Source organism: Sinocyclocheilus grahami, unplaced genomic scaffold (genome assembly GCF_001515645.1).
Source record: "Sinocyclocheilus grahami isolate Dianchi unplaced genomic scaffold, SAMN03320097.WGS_v1.1 scaffold15.1, whole genome shotgun sequence".
NCBI classification, from domain to species: domain Eukaryota; kingdom Metazoa; phylum Chordata; class Actinopteri; order Cypriniformes; family Cyprinidae; genus Sinocyclocheilus; species Sinocyclocheilus grahami.
The window spans coordinates 1,784,072-1,803,410 of record NW_015505194.1 but is presented as its reverse complement, the minus strand read 5'-3'; the positions used below and the strand labels follow the sequence as shown (position 1 = coordinate 1,803,410).

The 19,339-nt window shown below is 35.8% G+C and overlaps 1 protein-coding gene across 1 annotated transcript; it reads left to right on the top strand.

Annotated features, from left to right (window-relative positions):
* The first annotated feature begins 1,753 nt into the window (after window positions 1-1,753).
* sod2 (superoxide dismutase 2, mitochondrial) lies at window positions 1,754-4,361 on the top strand. The gene is made up of 5 exons (XM_016293810.1): window positions 1,754-1,852; window positions 2,666-2,868; window positions 3,266-3,382; window positions 3,503-3,682; window positions 3,977-4,361. The coding sequence occupies exons 1-5, from the start codon at window positions 1,824-1,826 to the stop codon at window positions 4,120-4,122; spliced, it is 675 nt and encodes a 224-aa protein (XP_016149296.1). The 5' UTR covers window positions 1,754-1,823; the 3' UTR covers window positions 4,123-4,361.
* Window positions 4,362-19,339: the final 14,978 nt, after the last annotated feature.

The window sequence follows — 19,339 nt, the reverse complement described above, 5'->3', positions numbered from 1 at the left end:
ATATATATATATATATATATAATTTGTTTTACCTGCATGTCATGTGACCATTAACCAACGTCACAGAACTGTGAGCATGCAAAAGTGTTACTGAATTATTCATTTATTACCTTAAAATCTTAGGGGGGACTTCAAATAAATATATTAGGTGAAAGAGATTTAGCTGACAAAAAAAAAAGTTTGGGAATCCCTGCATTACACGTAAATAAGAAATAATGTGAATTTGTGCATTTTAATGTGTTTGAAAATGACAAAACATTTAATTAGTAACATAATCCATTACATTACATATTTTAGGTAATATAATCACTTTTTGATTACTTTTGACCTAACTCATTTTATTACATTGATTTAAATAGGATAATCTTGTACCATATAAAAATGCAGAGAAAAAGAAAATATATTACATTTGTTGTTAATAACATAATGAAGTGCATTAAACATTAAATTACGTAAAGGTTTCCTAAACTGTGGTTTGTGAAGGAACTGCAGGGGGTTCCTGAATTTAAAGAAAAGCTAATAATTAATCAAAAAAAATGTAAAATAAATAATTTTTAAAAGAATAACAATCAAAATAAAGCACTTACTAACACCCCCCCACAGAACTGTGAGCATGCAAAAGTGTTACTGAATTATTCATTTATTACCTTAAAATCTTAGGGGGGACTTCAAATAAATATATTAGGTGAAAGAGATTTAGCTGACAAAAAAAAAAGTTTGGGAATCCCTGCATTACACGTAAATAAGAAATAATGTGAATTTGTGCATTTTAATGTGTTTGAAAGAAAAAATAATTTCTGAGTGTACATAAGCGGTAGGCTATTTTAGAAAGGAACATTTAAAAGATGAAAAAAAAGGAATTAGGGAGAATCAATCATTTATTGCTGTTGTGTGAATAATAGGTAGCCTATGTAATCAATAAAAAAGTAATTGTAGTCTGATTACGAGTATTTTAAAATGTAATTTAATCTAATTACAAGTACTTAATTTTTGGAATCTGATTACGTAATCCAGATTGCATGTTATCAGTTACTATCCAGCTCTGTGTGTCACATACACCCACTTACTGTTTGGCCACACATATGACATTATTAATTGCTTTATTTGTTTTGGTTTACTTCCTTTCGTCCGGGGTTTGTACTTCCCCAAAGTGGTCGCTCATTTTTGGTTTGTTTTTTTAGAGGCCGTGTTTCTTTTGTGGGATCTGGCAACACATACATTTAAATGTTACTGTTACCTTTAACATGTTTACCATCTACATCCATGAACCAGTGCATTATATTCTACTTTACATTTGAGCTAACTATGTCTTCATTCGTCATAAGAATGCTTGTGTAATTCTTAACCCACCAGCTAATTTTCTCTTGGATTTGTTTCAGTATTAATCCACGTTGAACAATTCATTGTACTGTAATGTGAGATATAACACAATTTACAATCGTTATAAATCATGTATGATATGTTCTGAAACGAAGCCATTTGTTTCAGTGACTACTCGCTGTAAAAGCAAGGCCTAGAACGACTGGCTGAATTGTACCAATTGGCACAGGGGGTGCTCGTTTTTTTTACCGTCTTTAACTTACACAAATCTCGCTCATCTGGATATATAAATTAATTATTTTTTTAAAACACACTGATCTAATATTTCACTAGTAAATAATGTTTAATAAGTTGTCCTTCATCAACGAGAAAAAGACATATATTTTTGCCTCTGACACCTATTTTGAAATAATGGTACGCTCTAGTTCAAGTTGAAGTTGAAATTTCAAGGGCAGGCTGTAGAGCTAAAATTCAGTGCGTGTGGCGCTATATGACGGACTAGCATGCTGTGCAGGGTCGGATATGTCCGCAGGTAAAGATAAAGTCTGAATCAGCTCTCAAATTGTATGCAGCTAACTGTATAACCAGGCATTTTTAATTATTAAATCAATGGCGGTATGAATAAACTGCGCACTTTTATGTGTTTGGTAGTGACCAGGCTAACAGCATCAGACTATAATAGTTTGCGTAACTGATATTGCGAGTGCAGTTTTAATCAGTGGTATGGAAAATCGATTTTATAGATGTGTATGTGTTGATTTAGAGTTTTGTACATGAAATTACATTGAGCCGCAGTCGATTTGAGGCTGCCAAACAATAGCTTAGCTTGTTTTAAATATCAAATCCATTAATAAATGTGTACAGCTAGATTCTATATGAACTAACCATACAAACTTGTTGGGACAATAATAATAATAAACTTTATCAGAAGACACTCAATCAAATCAACCTCACTGTAGCTTTGTTGGAAACAGGCCTACTATAAAATCATACTTACATTGGCACACAGTCAGTTTTATTCTATATATGTGTAAAGACACCTACAATATTTATTAATTAATTTTTAACCTCTTAAGTAACCTCTTTTATTGTGTGAGGGAAATGTGCTTCTTTTTTTTTTAAACGGCCCTAAAAAATCCCTGGACCCCAGTTTGAAAACCTCTGTTCTGGTCACCTGACTGCTGCCATGTAGCAACAATCCTGTGTGAGCGCACCACAGTAATCCAACATATCTTGCAACATATCCAAAATCTTGCATTACTTTTATTGCAGTGCTTATTTACTTAATTATTTACTAAATAGTTCAATTATTTAATCATTTTTATTTCATTGTTGTTGATTCCAGGTGTGCTGCCACCTTGAACCCCATCTTGGGTGCTGTGGCCTCCAGACAGAAGCACACACTGCCTGACCTACCATATGACTATGGTGCACTTGAGCCTCACATCTGTGCTGAGATTATGCAGCTTCACCACAGCAAGCACCATGCAACATATGTCAACAACCTCAATGTCGCTGAGGAGAAATATCAAGAGGCACTGGCCAAGGGTGAGTACAAGTGAGATTGCTTTTAAAATGATTTAGCCTGGTGCACGCTCCACATTATAATTTTATTTATTATTTTTTTGCTGTCCGTCACGATTGTTATCAGACAGGACAGTGGGATTCTAGGTAAAAATTAGACTGCCCAACACCAACAAACATCTTAGGTCTGGCTGGTCAATCACTTCACACTGACAACTTCATTAATGTTCCATAATGAAATGGTACTGCACAAATTCAAGCAAACTTATCCACTATTCTTAGGGATATTTTCGCTGGAAAAGAAAAACAAGACTAAGTCAAGTCTGTTGTACTTTTACTACATTCTAAGGACTTAGCATATTATCTGAAATGTCTTCATTGCATATAACAAGTATTTAGGTTTGACCTTGTTGTGTTACAGGTGATGTGACAACTCAAGTCTCCCTTCAGCCTGCTATGAAATTTAACGGTGGTGGCCATATTAATCATACCATATTCTGGACAAATCTGTCACCAAATGGTGGAGGAGAACCACAGGGTAGGAGTCACTCTCTCATTGTACACATGAATAGATGTTGAACATATTCATACTGCTATTTCATTTGTCATTTATGAAGGATATAGTTGTATGTGATGTATTTTATTTTTTTTATTGCAGGTGAGCTGTTGGAAGCCATTAAGCGTGACTTTGGCTCATTTCAGAAGATGAAGGACAAGATATCAGCTGCCACAGTGGCCGTTCAGGGCTCAGGATGGGGCTGGCTGGGCTTTGATAAGGACAGTGCAAGACTGAGGATTGCTGCTTGTGCTAACCAAGACCCTTTGCAGGGCACTACAGGTAACTCTTCCACAATGAATAGCAGAGAATAGATCTATTTTGGTAGTAAAGGTATAAATCCCTAAAGTTCACACTGTAATTTTTCATACACTCTTAACAAGACCCTCATGTAATACACAAAAAAAAGCTCCAACTTATTCACAAGAGTCATCCATAGATCCGTATATGTAACAGTTGTATGTGTTTAAGATAAAGCAATATTCTGGTAGACTCCAAAGCGAAATAAAGCATCTGTTTTTATAGCTGTTAAAGTCTTTAAGCTTTAATATTCTCTCTTTCCCTTTTAAATTTTAGGTCTCATCCCACTACTTGGGATAGATGTCTGGGAGCATGCATACTATCTCCAGTACAAGAATGTTAGACCGGACTATGTTAAGGCCATCTGGAATGTTGTGAACTGGGAGAATGTCAGCGAGCGTTTACAAGCTGCGAAGAAATAAATTGCACCACTCTTGGGGGGGGAAGGAACACAGTGTCCATTTAGACCTTTGAAGCGCACAAATAGACCACATTACAACCACCAAACCTAACTCCAGAGAGGTGGTAAGGTTCTTGACAAGTTCATTTTCCATGCAGAATTGTGCATTGTAACTCGTAGCTTGATTTATTGTTGAGTCGAAATCGAGAATATGTACGTTCATGCTTTCAGTACATTAAAATTAAAAGATTATATGAACTTCGTCTTTGTTGTGTTTTCTTGATTTATTTTTTTATTCAAACCTAAATTACATTTTATTAAATATTAATATTATAAAACATATATTTTAATATTACTTATAAAAAATGAATAGTATTTATTAAAATATACATGACTGCAGTCAGTCTTTCAATTCTGTTATGTTGTAACTTGTGTGTTTTATAATTAGTCTGATGTTTAAAATCAGATACGCTCAATAAAAGAGTCAACATTGACAACATTGGCTGGTAAAATAAATCAATTCAAAGAAATTCCCAGTGAATGGGAAAGTCATATAAAACTGTCGTGAAAGGGTTTTTAAAGTTAAAAGCATGTCATTCAGTGCAGTGAGACTGGGAATTACTAGACTACTACTAGTACTGGTTAAATTACTTGGGGATCTTTTTAATAGACTGATAACAGATGCTTTCCCAGTGTTACTCATTTAGAACAGTGCATGAAGTGTTTTCTCCTTGTAGGAACAGCAGAGGGTGCCAAATACCAGCAGGTTTAAAATGTAAGGAGGGCTTTGCAAGAAAGGCTAGATAACTTGACTGTGTTCTCCCATAACTATTTTTCCATCAATTGAAAGTAAAGTGACTCTAGTGGCCTTTTTTCGTTTAATCTGAGAGATGTTTTCTCTTTTCTTTAGTATATGATCAAAAGTGCCCCTCTTGTGGCTTTTGTGATCAAATTGTTGTTGTTGCATTACTATTATTTTCAGTTGAGAATTAATATATAGACACCAGATCACCTTGGTTTTTAAAACATTTCTACGCCATGTTTCCATGCATATTAGTGTGCTTTTTGGCTGCTTTGTGTTTTCACATCTTCATTTGTTGATGTGAACACCGATGCATTCATTTATATTGTGAGACCGCAATTCACAAGGTGTTCAAAGCACATGCACAAGCACTTTGGAGATGTAGTGACCAAGAAGCAAGTTTCTTTTTTGATTCATATTTTGTTATGGCAGGTTATGAGTCTGTCCTGACAGACGCTCTCATTTGTAAAGCATTTCAACTGTTCTTTCCTTTAAAATGAAAAAAAACAGAGAAAACATTAGGATGGCTTTAGAGTCCAGTAAAGTGCCTTTGTTCTTTTCCTGCAGGTTTATGCACTTTCTTTTTGGCGTATTACATTAGCAGTTGAGTTTTCCTTTTGTTATGGGCCAGACCAAGCTTTTTGATCCAGAGGACGTCCTGTGAGTCCATGTGTTTGGAGCAGTTTGGAACTTCTATTAACTTAGAGCCCCAAAAACATGACCCATGAGGCTGTTGAAGACAAATTGAGTTTCATACACCCACTCTCAGCCTGTTTTGAGTATGAATTCCCTCACTGACGTTCCTTTCTGTGTCAATTACATTCACTTTTAATGAAACGTGAAATTAGTTATTAGCAACTTAATGCGATTAGGTTCTGAGTCATACAACTGAGAGTAAGTCTGATCCAGAGGCACTGACTTTACTTTGGTACAGGCCTGGATTTGCCAAAGCCTTATGTCATTCATCATCAATTCACTGTTGGACACACATTTGATCACTTTAGAAGATGCCTAGGTTGTGGCTTCCATGAGGGTTCAGGTGCAACAGAAATGTCAAACGTTTTGTTCTCAAATTCTGCCTTCTCACTGGAAAAACCCTTTAATGCTGTCTTTTTCCAACTGTGACTGATGGCATGTTTTGGTGTGGCCTACTTTTTTGCTCTTAAATTCCGAGTGCCAGAGTTTGCTTCCTTCCACCATGGCTCGTAAAGTAGACAGGCTTGCAGTCAAGAGTAGAGTTTCTTCAGCTTCTGGAAGGAAAGAAGGAAAATACAAACATCTATTCATCAAGCGCAGCCCTCCCTCTTTTACCAACCTATCTGTCTGCTGCTCATTTTCTAACACCACCCTGTCTTTTTCCAAGAGTGCTGTGACCCCTTTTCCTGTTTTTTTTTTTAATTCACTGCTCTTAATTTCTGTTGGTCCTTCCATCTTTCTTGTGGTCTCCTTATGTACACCACATATAAATGATAAATGTTAGTTTTTTCATAATAGTTTGACAGATTTATAGTGTCGAATGTCACAAACAAACAGCCTTTTGTCAGTAATACAACCTTTGCCTGCTCTCCTAATTTCCTTTTCTTAAGCTTTCTAACTTCACTTTCACTCTCTTTGCCAGGGAAAGCATTTGTCTGTGATTTAAAGATAGCCACATATAACTTTATTTAAAATTCCCAACTAACAGAGATGAGTGATGAGATGCATATCATTTTTCTTCAGTTGATGACTGACATACCGAAATGGAGTGTTTTTCCACTCTCGTATGTCATATCACTGACAGATCGTAGATTTTTAAAGTTTAATATTTTTGCTACCACAAGGATTAATTTAGAATATGCAGGATAAATGTTCTTCTCAGGCTTTCATATGCTGTTGCTGAAAATAGTCTTTCATTAAGGAGTATTGTGTATAAATGGAAACATGTCTGCTCTGAGACCAATAGTCTATAATCATAACAGAAGAGGCAGAAAATGAATCTTTTGACCCCCAACTTGCAGTTGTTGTTTATGTTTTGCACAAACAGTAAAAGTTTTTTCCACATGATCCATTGATGCTTAGAGCAGTGCCACACATGTGTGTCGTGTTTCTTTTTGACATATTGTTGATAGATGAACAAGGCACGTTTGCCCGACCACAATTAACATTATGGTACTTTTAATGGAGGGTTTTGGGTTAGGAAAAAGGACCATGTTTTCTTTGCGTTACATAGTGTACTATTATTATTTCTGAAAGATCAAATGTGGTGGTATTGAATATATTGTGTCTCCAAACAGAGGTTACAATTCAAGTTTCTCATTCTGGAATTCAGTACGTTTCTCATATATATATGTATATATAAAATGAGGCTGACCAACAACATGTTATGATTCCTCATGTGTTCCAAGATCAAAGGAACATTCAGTGAGAGAATATGTGAGTATATGACCATACTTCAATGTAAATTGTACTCGGTCAGTAGGGCCGAATTGAATTTCTGTCATCCTAGATTTTACATTTGGCACAGTGGCACTGGCAACTAAAAAACAAAAAGTGAACAAAATACATGTTTATATAGGAGTTTTTGTTTTAATTTTGAAAAAAGAAATGTATACAATGCACTAATACAATAAGTAGCCTGTATTATTTTGGTATTATTTATATACTATTATAGTATTTATTAATATTTAAAATAAATTATCTATTTTTATATATATATATATATGTATATATATATATATATATATATCAGTAATTATTTTAATTTGTTTCTGTATTTTTGTTTTTATTAGTTCTGTATAGCTTTATTTTTGTGTCAGTTACAGTTTTGGTAATTTTAGTACTCAAACATATTTCAGTTTTTTGCCCAGGCAACATTTCTGTTTTTCACATTTAAGGTTCACATCTAATATGTATATTTTAATATATCAGATTTATTTAAATGACAGAAAATGATTTTTAATCATTTCTGTTTTAATTAACAAGAATACACTGTAGATAAAGCTTCCGAATTCTAAATACTGAAATCTTATAAATTGACCAAAAAAACAGCATAATTATTAACACCAAGAATCACTAATCTAGTTGGATCTACCTTTATGTTGGGCCAGTACTGAGAACAACAACAACTGGGTCCGAAAATATTCATGGCCCTGAAAAGTTTTGCCTTTACATATTAAACTATCCCATTTTTTCTGTACATTCTGTTAGGATGTTTCCAGCAGCTGCAGTAGGAAAGGCCCGAGAGAACTCACTTTCTCCACTAATCAAGAAAGCTCTCGTCATACCAGTGATTTAGCCACGTTTAGATTAGTAGTTTAGGTCTGAATAAAAACAATCATCTGTCACACTGCCTGATGGTAATTTCCTCTTATTTCCACATTAATTACTGCTTATGCAATAGGGTCTTGTGTGAGAAGTCATGAAACAGACAATTTTACAGTTTAGCCATTAAAAAACATAGCATTATGCCTGAAATAAAAACCTTTGCTAATACCACCATGAAATGACTGTTTTAAAAGATAAAAAGACAGTTGACAAAAACGGAGAGATTTTCTGTTTCTGTCTGCTATAGTTTTGGCACGTGGTGCACATTGTCTCATCTTTTACAATTTACAAAATGATGCTCATAAACATTGAGCATGAGCACTTGTTTGGGTGTTGTCTGAGGTGCCTGTTTTGCTGTAAGGCCCCAGGTTTCTCGTTTTATCGCTTATCATAAAACCTCTTCCTGCACTTGGCACCCACAGCAATTAATCACATTGTGTTTACACCCTTTCTGTGAACAATTCCCATTTCCACATTAATGCAAACTGTTCACTGTCAACAGAAAGTAAATGTAAAAGCACAAGACAGATAAAAAAGTAGAAAAGATGAAACGCTCAAAAGAATGTTCAACTACCACCACAGTACATAATATAAAATGGAAATTTACATGATGTTTTTAGAATAATGCATCACTCATATATAGACTAAAGAGTCTTGTTAGAAGTGTGTTAGAATAACATCACTATCACTTGAAACAACAAGGAAGATGGTGCTAGTGAGGACTGTTGGCCTTTTAAAACAAAATACACAAAGCTGCATTATTTACAGTCTGTAAACTGTCAAAGAGAAAAGGTTTATGAGCTTTTGTTTGTGTGTACGACAGAAATGGACACTTCTTGTAAGTCAGACCTGGTTTAGAGTTTAATATCTTCAAAAAATGTACAATTACTGTGGTACTCACAACATAATAGCTCGGTTCATAAACACTGAACAGACAAACTCTGAGTAGCATCGCCTTGCAAGTAAGAAAAGCAGCTTAGCTTTTATCTCTCACTCGCAGGTCAGAAAACTCTCCATCATAAAACATACACATGTTCAAGAGCTTTCCCCTGCCAAAGAAAAGTGATCATGGAGAGATCGAGAAGAGAAACACCTGCCTGAAGGATAAAACTTCGATCCGCTCACGTTCAAGCACTATTTTGAGGAAGATGGATCTGTAGGTAAACTTTCCAGCTAATTAGATGGACAATTGAATTGTTTCACTTTGAGGCTCCGTCCAACAAGAGAGGTCAGCCTGATTTTATGTGTAACATCTGGCTCTCAGTGATCTGATGGTTAACATGAAAATGCTTTGGCTCGCCAAAAAGCTTACATAATTTAGGAAAACACCAGTATCTTCCGATTTGTCAGACACTATAGCACATGAAGAATTTTTCAGCATAGCACATCACTGACAACCATGAAACTCTTATCGTGTTTTAAATTGACCCATGAGTTTGAAGAGAAATTGAGTTTTCGTTTCCTACATGTTGTTTTGGAAAGGGTAGGTAACACAAAGCCTGCTAGACTTTGCGATAACCTGCACTTCATTTTTTCTGTCGGTAGTTTCTTATCGAAATCCAGCTTTATGACAAAGATTTTGTACTGTATATACAATAGCAAGAACAAGCAATGGTGGAGGACCCCTCTGAGAACCCAGTGCCAGCTGAAATAAACATAAATCCACAGTGCCAAATCTTGAGGCAACACATTTCAAACTGGCAGATCAGTTGGCCCATGTATAAAGGAACAAATAGGTACAGGGAAACAACCATGAACCATCATTACTCTTAATTGCCATCCAAAAAGGTCAGGTGAGGATATTTAAACTCCAAAATGCATAAATTATAGGCATTTTTCCTGGGTTCAATACAAGTTAAGCTGAAATCGACAGCACTTGTGGCATATTTTGATTACCGCAGAAAATAGTTTTTACCCTTGTTTTCTTAAAAAATGAGGTTACTGAAAGGCATTTGCAATGAAAGCAAACAGAGCTAATTTTTAAGAACTTGCCATTATAAATGTGAAGCTTATAAATGAATAAAAACACTTGTATTGATTCTTCTGTTAAAAAATGTGTATTATTTGTGCTGCAAAGCTGTTTAAATAATTTTGAACTGTTATTTTAAGGTTGTTGTGCTGTTACAGTGGTACGTTTTAAAGGTTAGTAAGCAAATCTTCCACACTAAAATCATATTAAAGCACATATAGTTTACATCTTGTTGCTAAACAGTGAGTATTTTAGTGTTTACAGATTGGCATTGTACCTGGAATATTTCTTTAAGTCATTCATGCAGAAATGATTATCTGTTTCTACATTCAGCTATCTCTGTCTGACATGATTCCATTTTTCTTCAAGGTACATGGGAAATCTAGGTCAGTTTTTTTTTGATGTACTGATTTTTTTATGGAAAAAATGATCGCATCATGAAGTGAAAAATCACTGGAGGTTACAACGCATTTAAAAAATGCTTATTGTCAGAGAGACACTGAGGCTCTGGAATACGTGTAAGGTGAATCCGCATGTCTGACATAAGGCTCCACTCAGGACGTGATGTACTATACCCAGGCGTAGCACTCTTGCTAATTCTTGTCATCGGACGGTTCTAAATATCCCTCTGTTTGCACAAGCAGCTTGAAACATCCAAAGGAAAGACAACAGAGACAACAAATGGAAAGTATTCAGCATTCAGGTCAGAATGATCACTTGTCGTTTAATAAGCGCTTGTCTTTTTTTTCCACAGAAAGCTCATTGCTGCAGTATTCATGCATCACTCCACATAGGTCAAGTTTTTTGGGTTGATTTATCTTAGAAAACACCCCCCCCCAATCCTCCTGTTGTCCCAGTTGTCCCAGTTAATGAATTTTACAACAGTATATTTTCAAAATAAATGTAATTTTTATTTCTTGCTATATATTGTTAGATTCACACAAATCAGGGGTTTAAACTTTTATTTGACTTAATTTACTTTATTGTATTTATTTTGGCAACAAGGTTGCAGATCATATTTTAAAAGTCTTTTTCATACATTTTTGTACCATATAGTGTCTTAAAGTGATTCAAAGAAATATCTTTTTTCACAAGCTCTTTGATTAATTCAGGAATCTCTCAGTGCTTAGTGTCTTATATCATGTCCTTGTTGTTAAGTAATTGCTAAATACAGACCTGGCCCTTTCAAGTGAGGTCTGAAGAGCATGAGGCTCAGTTCAAAAGGGAAAGGGAGGTTGACAGAATCAGAGGTTAAAGAGCAGGGTTGTTTTATGGCCTCAAAAGGGCAGACTAGAATTGCTTTAACCCCTTAACACCACCAGGTCTGTTGAGGCCAGTTCTGACAGAGATCAGAGCCAGAAGTATTGTGCAAAGAGCTGAATGTCTGCCACACAATGTGAATATCATAATCTGTTTCAGAGCTCAGCATTAAAGCTTTTGTATCTTTTCTATTTTAACTGTGTGTGTACATTTGACAGGGTATGTTTGCACGTTCACTTTTGTGTTTGTTTGTTTGTAAAAGATTCTTCTTTCTCTCTGCCAGGGGTTTTTCCATCAGCAGATCTTTAGACAAAAACAGATGCTTTAAATCTCCACAGCCGAGAGACTCCAGGAGGAAGTACACAACTAACCTTTCAGAGAAATATTTATGTCTCTTTTGGTATCATTATGTGTTTATTCATTTTTTCTTTCATTCAGCCCACTCGTCATTGAACAAAATATTTATGGACAATACACAGAATGAAAATGGTGTTCAACAGGTCAAAGAGTTGGTTGGGCATCATTTACAAAAACAGCAAAATTATGAAACAAGTCAAAGGGAACATTCTCAAAAATGCAGAATGAATGCCATGTATGAAAACTTTAGAAATTGCAAAATAATTTACTAAACCCTCTCAGTCTCAACAAAAGCTCCATCATGATCTTTGAAAAGCTGGAATTTATGGCAGGTTTGGAAAGTACTTGAACTAAATGCATAATGTGAAGCAAAAACCCTTGAGCCATGGAAATTAAGCAATGAGCAATGGAGCCCTGAGCAATGGAAAACAGTAATATGGTCTGAGGAGTCATCTTTAGCCCTATTTCCTGCTTCCAGATTGGTTACGATTGGATAAGGCCAAACGAGGCCTTTAAACTACAATAACCTGCTAACAACTGTGCGCTACTGCGCTGCCATATAGTGACCATGAAGCTACGATGTAAGAAAGGAGTATATACATCATATTGAGATTTGAGTCACAGATACTATGGAAACTAAATGTATATAAAAAAAAATATTTAAACTAACTAGCCTAACAGAGTTGAGTCTGAACAAACGATGTCATATGGGGAAATGTTGCTGATTTTTTAAGAGTTTGTGAGTTCCCACAAATCATGTAGGATTATTATGGAGCCATAGCGATAAACTATGAAATAGGATGATAAAGGAAATAAATTAATGCTTTTGTGTTCATTTGCATTCATTTTGCGTTCTCTCTTGCATTCTCTTGTAAAGGTATTGCACAAGAGATGTTGCATTTCCTCAAAACTTTTGTGATGGAAAAAATATAGTGAAAATCAAAACCATATTTCAATGCTTTTGTGAATGAACAACATTTCTAGCAAATGTTTTATGAGCACACACAAAGTTTGTCTGGGAAACAACAACATTTTTGCAAGGCTACGCAAAAGAATTGAAATAGAATCCCCCCCAATCATCATGTCCCTTTAAGGTCCCTGTAGATTGTTCTTTTATTGTTTGCTGCCATCATATATGCTGTTTGTCACGAATCCGGTCCATGAACTTCCTTCTGCTAGCCATCAGAGGTCACCCTTTCTGATTTCATTGACTCTCGCACTACACACTGTTGCACATCACCCCGGACTACATATCCCATCATTCATTGCACTGATTGCACTCAGCACGGATTGCACACAGCTGGTAACACTGATTGCACCCAGCTGTTTCATATCACTCCCTCACTATTTAACACTCACTCTGATCCCTTCCGTCGGCCGAGTATTGTTTAGCACATATCTCCAGATAGCTACTCTACAGAGCCCTCATTTGTTTCCCTGCCTTAGCCATTTTCTCCGGCTTTGATCTTCGCCTGTTTTCCTGGATTTCTCCCTTTAGCTTTGCCCCTGTGACTGTCTGCCAATCGTCGACCCACGCTAGCCCTAGGATTATTCTTGTGTTTTGCCCGCCATATACCTGTCTGCCTTTATCTGACCCATGCCTGTTTCATGACCACGTCTCTGTCTTTTCCAAAATAAAGCTTGCATATGGATCCTCACGTCTCGTCAGCCCCGTAACAGACACTGGTCATGAAACAGGCATGGGTCAGATAAAGGCAGACAGGTATATGGCGGGCAAAACACAAGAATAATCCTAGGGCTAGCGTGGGTCGACGATTGGCAGACAAAGTCCCGGGGCAAGGCTAAAGGGAGAAATCCAGGAAAACAGGCGAAGATCAAAACCGGAGAAAACGGCTAAGGCAGGGAAACGAATGAGGGCTCTGTAGAGTAGCTATCTGGAGATATGTGCTAAATAATACTCGGCCGAGGGACGGGGTCAGAGTGAGTGTTAAATAGTGAGGGAGTGATATGAAACAGCTGGGTGCAATCCGTGCTGAGTGCAATCAGTGCAATGAATGATGGGATATGTAGGCCGGGGGGATGTGCAACAGTGTGTAGTGCGAGAGTCAATGAAATCAGAAAGGGTGACCTCTGATGGCTAGCAGAAGGAAGTTCATGGACCGGATTTGTGACACTGTTGTTGTTCCTGTCATCATTGTTGGTTGTTACATTTATTGTTTGTTGCCAGGATTGTTTATGAATTGTTGAGGTATTTGTGCATCTACTGTATATGAAACTATATAAGGTTATATTAGAACTTTCAAAATTGTTCCAAAGATTTAAAGTGAATGATTAATTTAGTGAATGATGAAATTCAAACTGGCTAACCAATGTCATACTACAATTAGTACAGTTAAGAGGCTATTTGTGCATGAGAACTCAAAGTTCAATTAATCATGTTGCCTTTTTTTGTCTTTTTCCTCAACAGTTCTTTTTTTCCCCCATTGTATTTGCAGGGAAAGGAACGCCCTATTATGCAATTACTGATCCGTGATAATGTTCCCATTTTCAAAATGTTAACACTTAATACTAAAGTAAATCAAATGTCATTTTAGCAGCACCAGAATGAGGAAAACCTTACTGAACCTTCATGGATTTGCATCTAGAGCACTTCATACAATGTAAGTTTCCATTTCATTCATACTTTTAAGAACTGAAAGGATATTTGAAAGTATTTTGAAAGGTCATACTACACACACTTGACGGCAATCCAAGAGGCACTGAAGCTATTCTGAGGGTGGCCTTGATAAGTGTCTTATGTTGTCCAGTCCCTCTAAATACATCAGGACTGAGATGAGGCCATGTTTAGATCATAGCAACACTACCTTCTGTCCATCCAGCATCCATCCATCTTCAATACCGGCTTATTCTATGTAGGGTCACCGGGGAGTGTTGGAGCTTTTCCCAGCATATCTCAGGACAAAGGCAGGGAAATACCCTTTTATAAAGACATACATTTATATTTATTAATTTAGCAGATCCATATATCCATAACAGTATCCACAAAAAAAGTATCCAAAATAAAGTACAGCCCCGGTAACACTGAAAGGCTAAACGTCTAAGTGAGTCAATGAATCAATCACTGAATCTGAGTCATTCAATTAACCACTTATTGGATTCCTTCAAAGGCACCGTTTCATTCAGGAAGTTACTTTATGAGTGAGTCATTGAATACATTTTATAGTGTATGATAGTGTGATTTTAATTATGTCGTCTGCATTTTTGTTTTCTGATGGTGTTACAAAATGTGGTGTTGCAAAATGATAAATTTTCCAGTTCTGTTTGGAGGTTGATGGTCCCACACCCGTAGTCTCCTTCTGGGACTAGTCAAAGGGGAAAAGATTTTGTAATTAAACTTTCTTGATGATGTTACTGTAATGTGCATAAAATGATAGAGTACTAAAACCATGCTGCAATGATTATTTAATGAAGAGGGGAAAAACATGTCTACACTCTCAAAGAGCTCTGGAACATGCTTAGTTTATGGCACAATGAGGCTTAAACTGTCAAACGTAATTTCTAACAGCTGTTTAAATCTCAGGTGGACTGGAATGTTTACAATTATTGTGATTACTTTTTAATTAAAAGTAATTATTAGCACATTAACACAATGACAAATAGAGAATGAAATGCAGCTGGTGAGCTGAGCAGGTGGGGAAGGGCTGTTAATAGAAGCAAGAAAAGCAGAGTGAACTCCTGGTTTTCTCTTTTTTCGACTCATAATTTGGGAGGTGTTGGCATGTTCAGTCACTGCGTTCTGAAGAGTCAGTTCAGGATATTATTTAATGCAGGGTTATTAATAAGCCATTATGCTGTATATTACTTTGGAAATCCTGTTGCCATGGGTCTAAGTGAATGAGAGCAATTTTCATATTTTTCCATGTAGCCTATAGCTTGAGTGACACTTAATGAGTTTTCAAGATGTTATTTCTATACGGAATTTTGCAAATTTAATGACACTGCACCACAGCCAGGAGACGGGAAAAAAAACTTCTCTATTCGTCCATATATGTATTTGGTTATTGTATTGTACAGATACATTTTGCATGATTTCTTTGCCACACTTGTCATCTATTATCATTAAAGCATATATATACATCTGCTCATATGGTGGATGTATCTTTACTGCAGATGTAGTAGTGCGTTTGCACCTGAGTTTCTATATTGACTAACGAATTCACCCCCCCCCCCCCCCCCCTCTTCTCCCATTGCTGCTTTATCTTGTTGTTTGTCTCCTTGTGTCTAAGCACACATGATGATAATTCTGGCACAGGAACGCATCCCAATGGAAAGCATTAAAATATAATTCAAGTCTGACGAACGTGCAAGGATGCGGATAAGATGAATGTCTTTGCTACACAATTGTCTGTCTGTCCAGATTTTTCTCTGTCTTTTTTCCCCTTCTCCTTCACTGCGTCTGTTTTACTCTGCTGTCCAGCTGAGCAGCATTAAAGGTATCACTGAACTGGTGTATCTCGAGAGGAGAGTGGTTTTATCATTAGATGATTCAAGAGTGAGGGAGACATGTTATCCAGTTGGACTCTCTATCAGAGTGACACACTTAATTATGGATACTTTGAACTAAATATTTTTGGTGTTATACTGACATATGTTCCACAAAATAAAAGAAAATATGTAGATGTTGAAAATATAGCTTGACCGACTGTCTTTTTTATGATTGTTTTTTTTTCCAGTAACAAATGCAGAACCACGACAACAATTAAAATTGCATTATTCAATAAATCCATTATGAGTACAACTACTAATTATTATTTTCATTATTATTGTTATATAAAGAACCATGTCATAAAACCCCATCTCTAAAAAATATTGGTCGAAGCAATTATCACTTTTTTTATATAGTTTTGAAAGTTTCATCCATTGTTTTACACCTGCGAATTGCTAACTTGATACTTGCTGTGACTGAATTAGTGAGTCATTTTTTTTTTACAGATAGGCTTTTTGCATGGTTCTGTAATAAGAATAAGAACAAAGAACCATGTAAAATGCCTATCTGTAAAAACTATTGGTCAAAGCAATTATCAGTCTTTATAGTTTTGAAAGTTTCAGAGTTTCAGAAGCCATTGTTTTATAAACAACAGATGTTATTACTTATTCCTATTTTAGATTAAAAACCATAATCAGTATTGAAAAATGACATCTGGAATGCTTCAACATACTTACCCAGTATAAGATAAAGCCTCGGCTCTATGAGAGAGGGTCAGACCTTATCAGTGTTTGATTTGTATTCATGTACTTGCTCTAATGTCAGTAATTCAAACAAACATGAAGAAGGGAAGCTCTTTGTCGTTCATCACAGCAAATACTTCCTCTCACTCCACACCTCAGACCACTTTGAATGAGTTCGTGTCAGCATGAAATGCAACATCAATAATAATAGTTACACTGTTCTTTGCAATCTGTAGTTTCACCCCAGCAAACATCTAGTCAAGATTGAAGGGTATCTTTGGAGAGTGCTGTGAATTCTTCCACAATAACACAAATATTCCACCTGTGGTGCGTTTGAGCCACGGCCAGGCCCACCATCAGCCCCTCATGTGTTTCATTTCTCAGACTGAAGAGAAGAGCACATGGATTTTTCCATAACGCTATCCGAGGAATCAGGAGGAGTTCTGTGTTCTACAACTGCCTGTCATTCCATTATACTGAGACTTAACGAATGCATCAAAATAAGAGAAGCAAAACTAATCTGATTAAAGCCAGAAGGGCTGACCAATAAAATTCATTTAATTTGTTTTTATTGCAACGTATTTGTACCATAATTGTTTTTCTAACTTTATATCGGCTGTCGATTATTAAGAAAGTTAAGTGATTAAGTTTTCGTTTTTAAAAGCAGTTAAATGGTGGATAAAATCCAACAAATACCCAAAAGTTTTATTTTTGGCAAATCCTGAAATTATTAAGCCTCAGGCTGAAGGAAGGGCCTCTGCCTTTGCACCTTTCAGCTAATTTCTCTCACCATGTGGATAGGATAGCTGTCAGTGAATACATTGAAAAAAAAAGTAACTTGCATTACTTTTTTGAAAAAGTAACTCAGATATTTTATTTTAAATTCATTTTAAAGTAATGTATTACTTTACTGGTTACATGAAAAAAGTAATCTGATTACGTAACTCGTTACCCCCAACACAGTAGACAGTAAGTACATTTTTCAAATATCTGTAATGTATTAGAGTATTTTAATGTTGGTTAAACCCATTCAAAGAAAATACATAACTACTTATACTTTAAAATGTAATAAAAGTTGCAACTGAGTCAGACAAGATACTTGATACTTGCTCTGACTGAATTAGTGAGTCATTAAATGCTGCAGTCGGATCAGTTAAATTCATGAATAAATTATTCAGTATGTGAAGCGGATTAACCTGTTCATTAAAAAGAATCAGCTCAAAGGACTGATTCGTTCATGAATCAGACATCACCATTGTGTCTCTGAGCTGGTCTTGATTTCTTAACTTCAGAATTAAACGTAATCATATGTTCTGAAATGTAGTAAAGGTTATAAAGTATGTTTTGGAATGCATTGAAGTAAAAGAAAACACACCGTTCCTTGTTTTATTGAATTGAAAAAAACAAAAAAAACAAGGGATGAGATAGCGATGTCCAATTTGTGAACAAATTTATTTTAGAGACGATTGAAAAAAGACAAGTTATGCTTTTACTTGAATTATATTACTGAACAGTATCTGTAGTTTAACATAAATATATGTATCTATCCTGTCTGTTAAAAAAAGTATTAGAATCTCAAAATTCATCACATGCTACAAAGTGTGAGAAAGTCACATTGCCAAATGACTCATATTTCCTCTGAGGCACAGCGCTCCAAATCAGTTATTTCTGCTGAATTGACAAATTGTCCATTCCTGCTTCTCAAAGACATGTGTTTCAGAAAAAAAGGTTATTTATCACTACAGAAGTATCCTCCTTCATGAAGAACAGGCACCATGGGCATGTTTGTTTTTCATTTTTAAGCACTCTAAGTGTGCTCTGATGGTCACACTTCAACACTAACAGGAGGCGTTTACACCATTGACTTGGCTCTAAACGTGTGACTTCATCTTTCTCTGAGTGTTTACCTCTTGATGATGCTGCCATGGAAACACAGCAATTTTTGGATGTGTATACAAAGGAAAATGAGGAATAAAAGACAGACTATGATCAAAATCACACACTCTCAAACAGGTTTGTCAAGCAGACATAAATATTAGAGCTTCATTTGTTACAGTGTGAAAGCAATATCAGTATGTTGATTTGCTTTTTGGGGACCATCTGACTAATCGTTTTTCATCCAAAAATAATAAACTTGACTTGATCTGAAAATGTCAGCCAGTTCACTTGACACGCAAACTCAGAGTCAGAGGTAAAGACAACTGATTATTTTGGCTGAAGTTTAGGTTGATGTCATTTGAAAGTGAACAATCTTGTATTAAAGTCAAAAAATATTCAAAAGTTGTGTAACTGAATGTGAGATTCTGTTATTTAATCCATCAATCCACTGCCAAAGGGGAAAAACACAAAGAGACATTT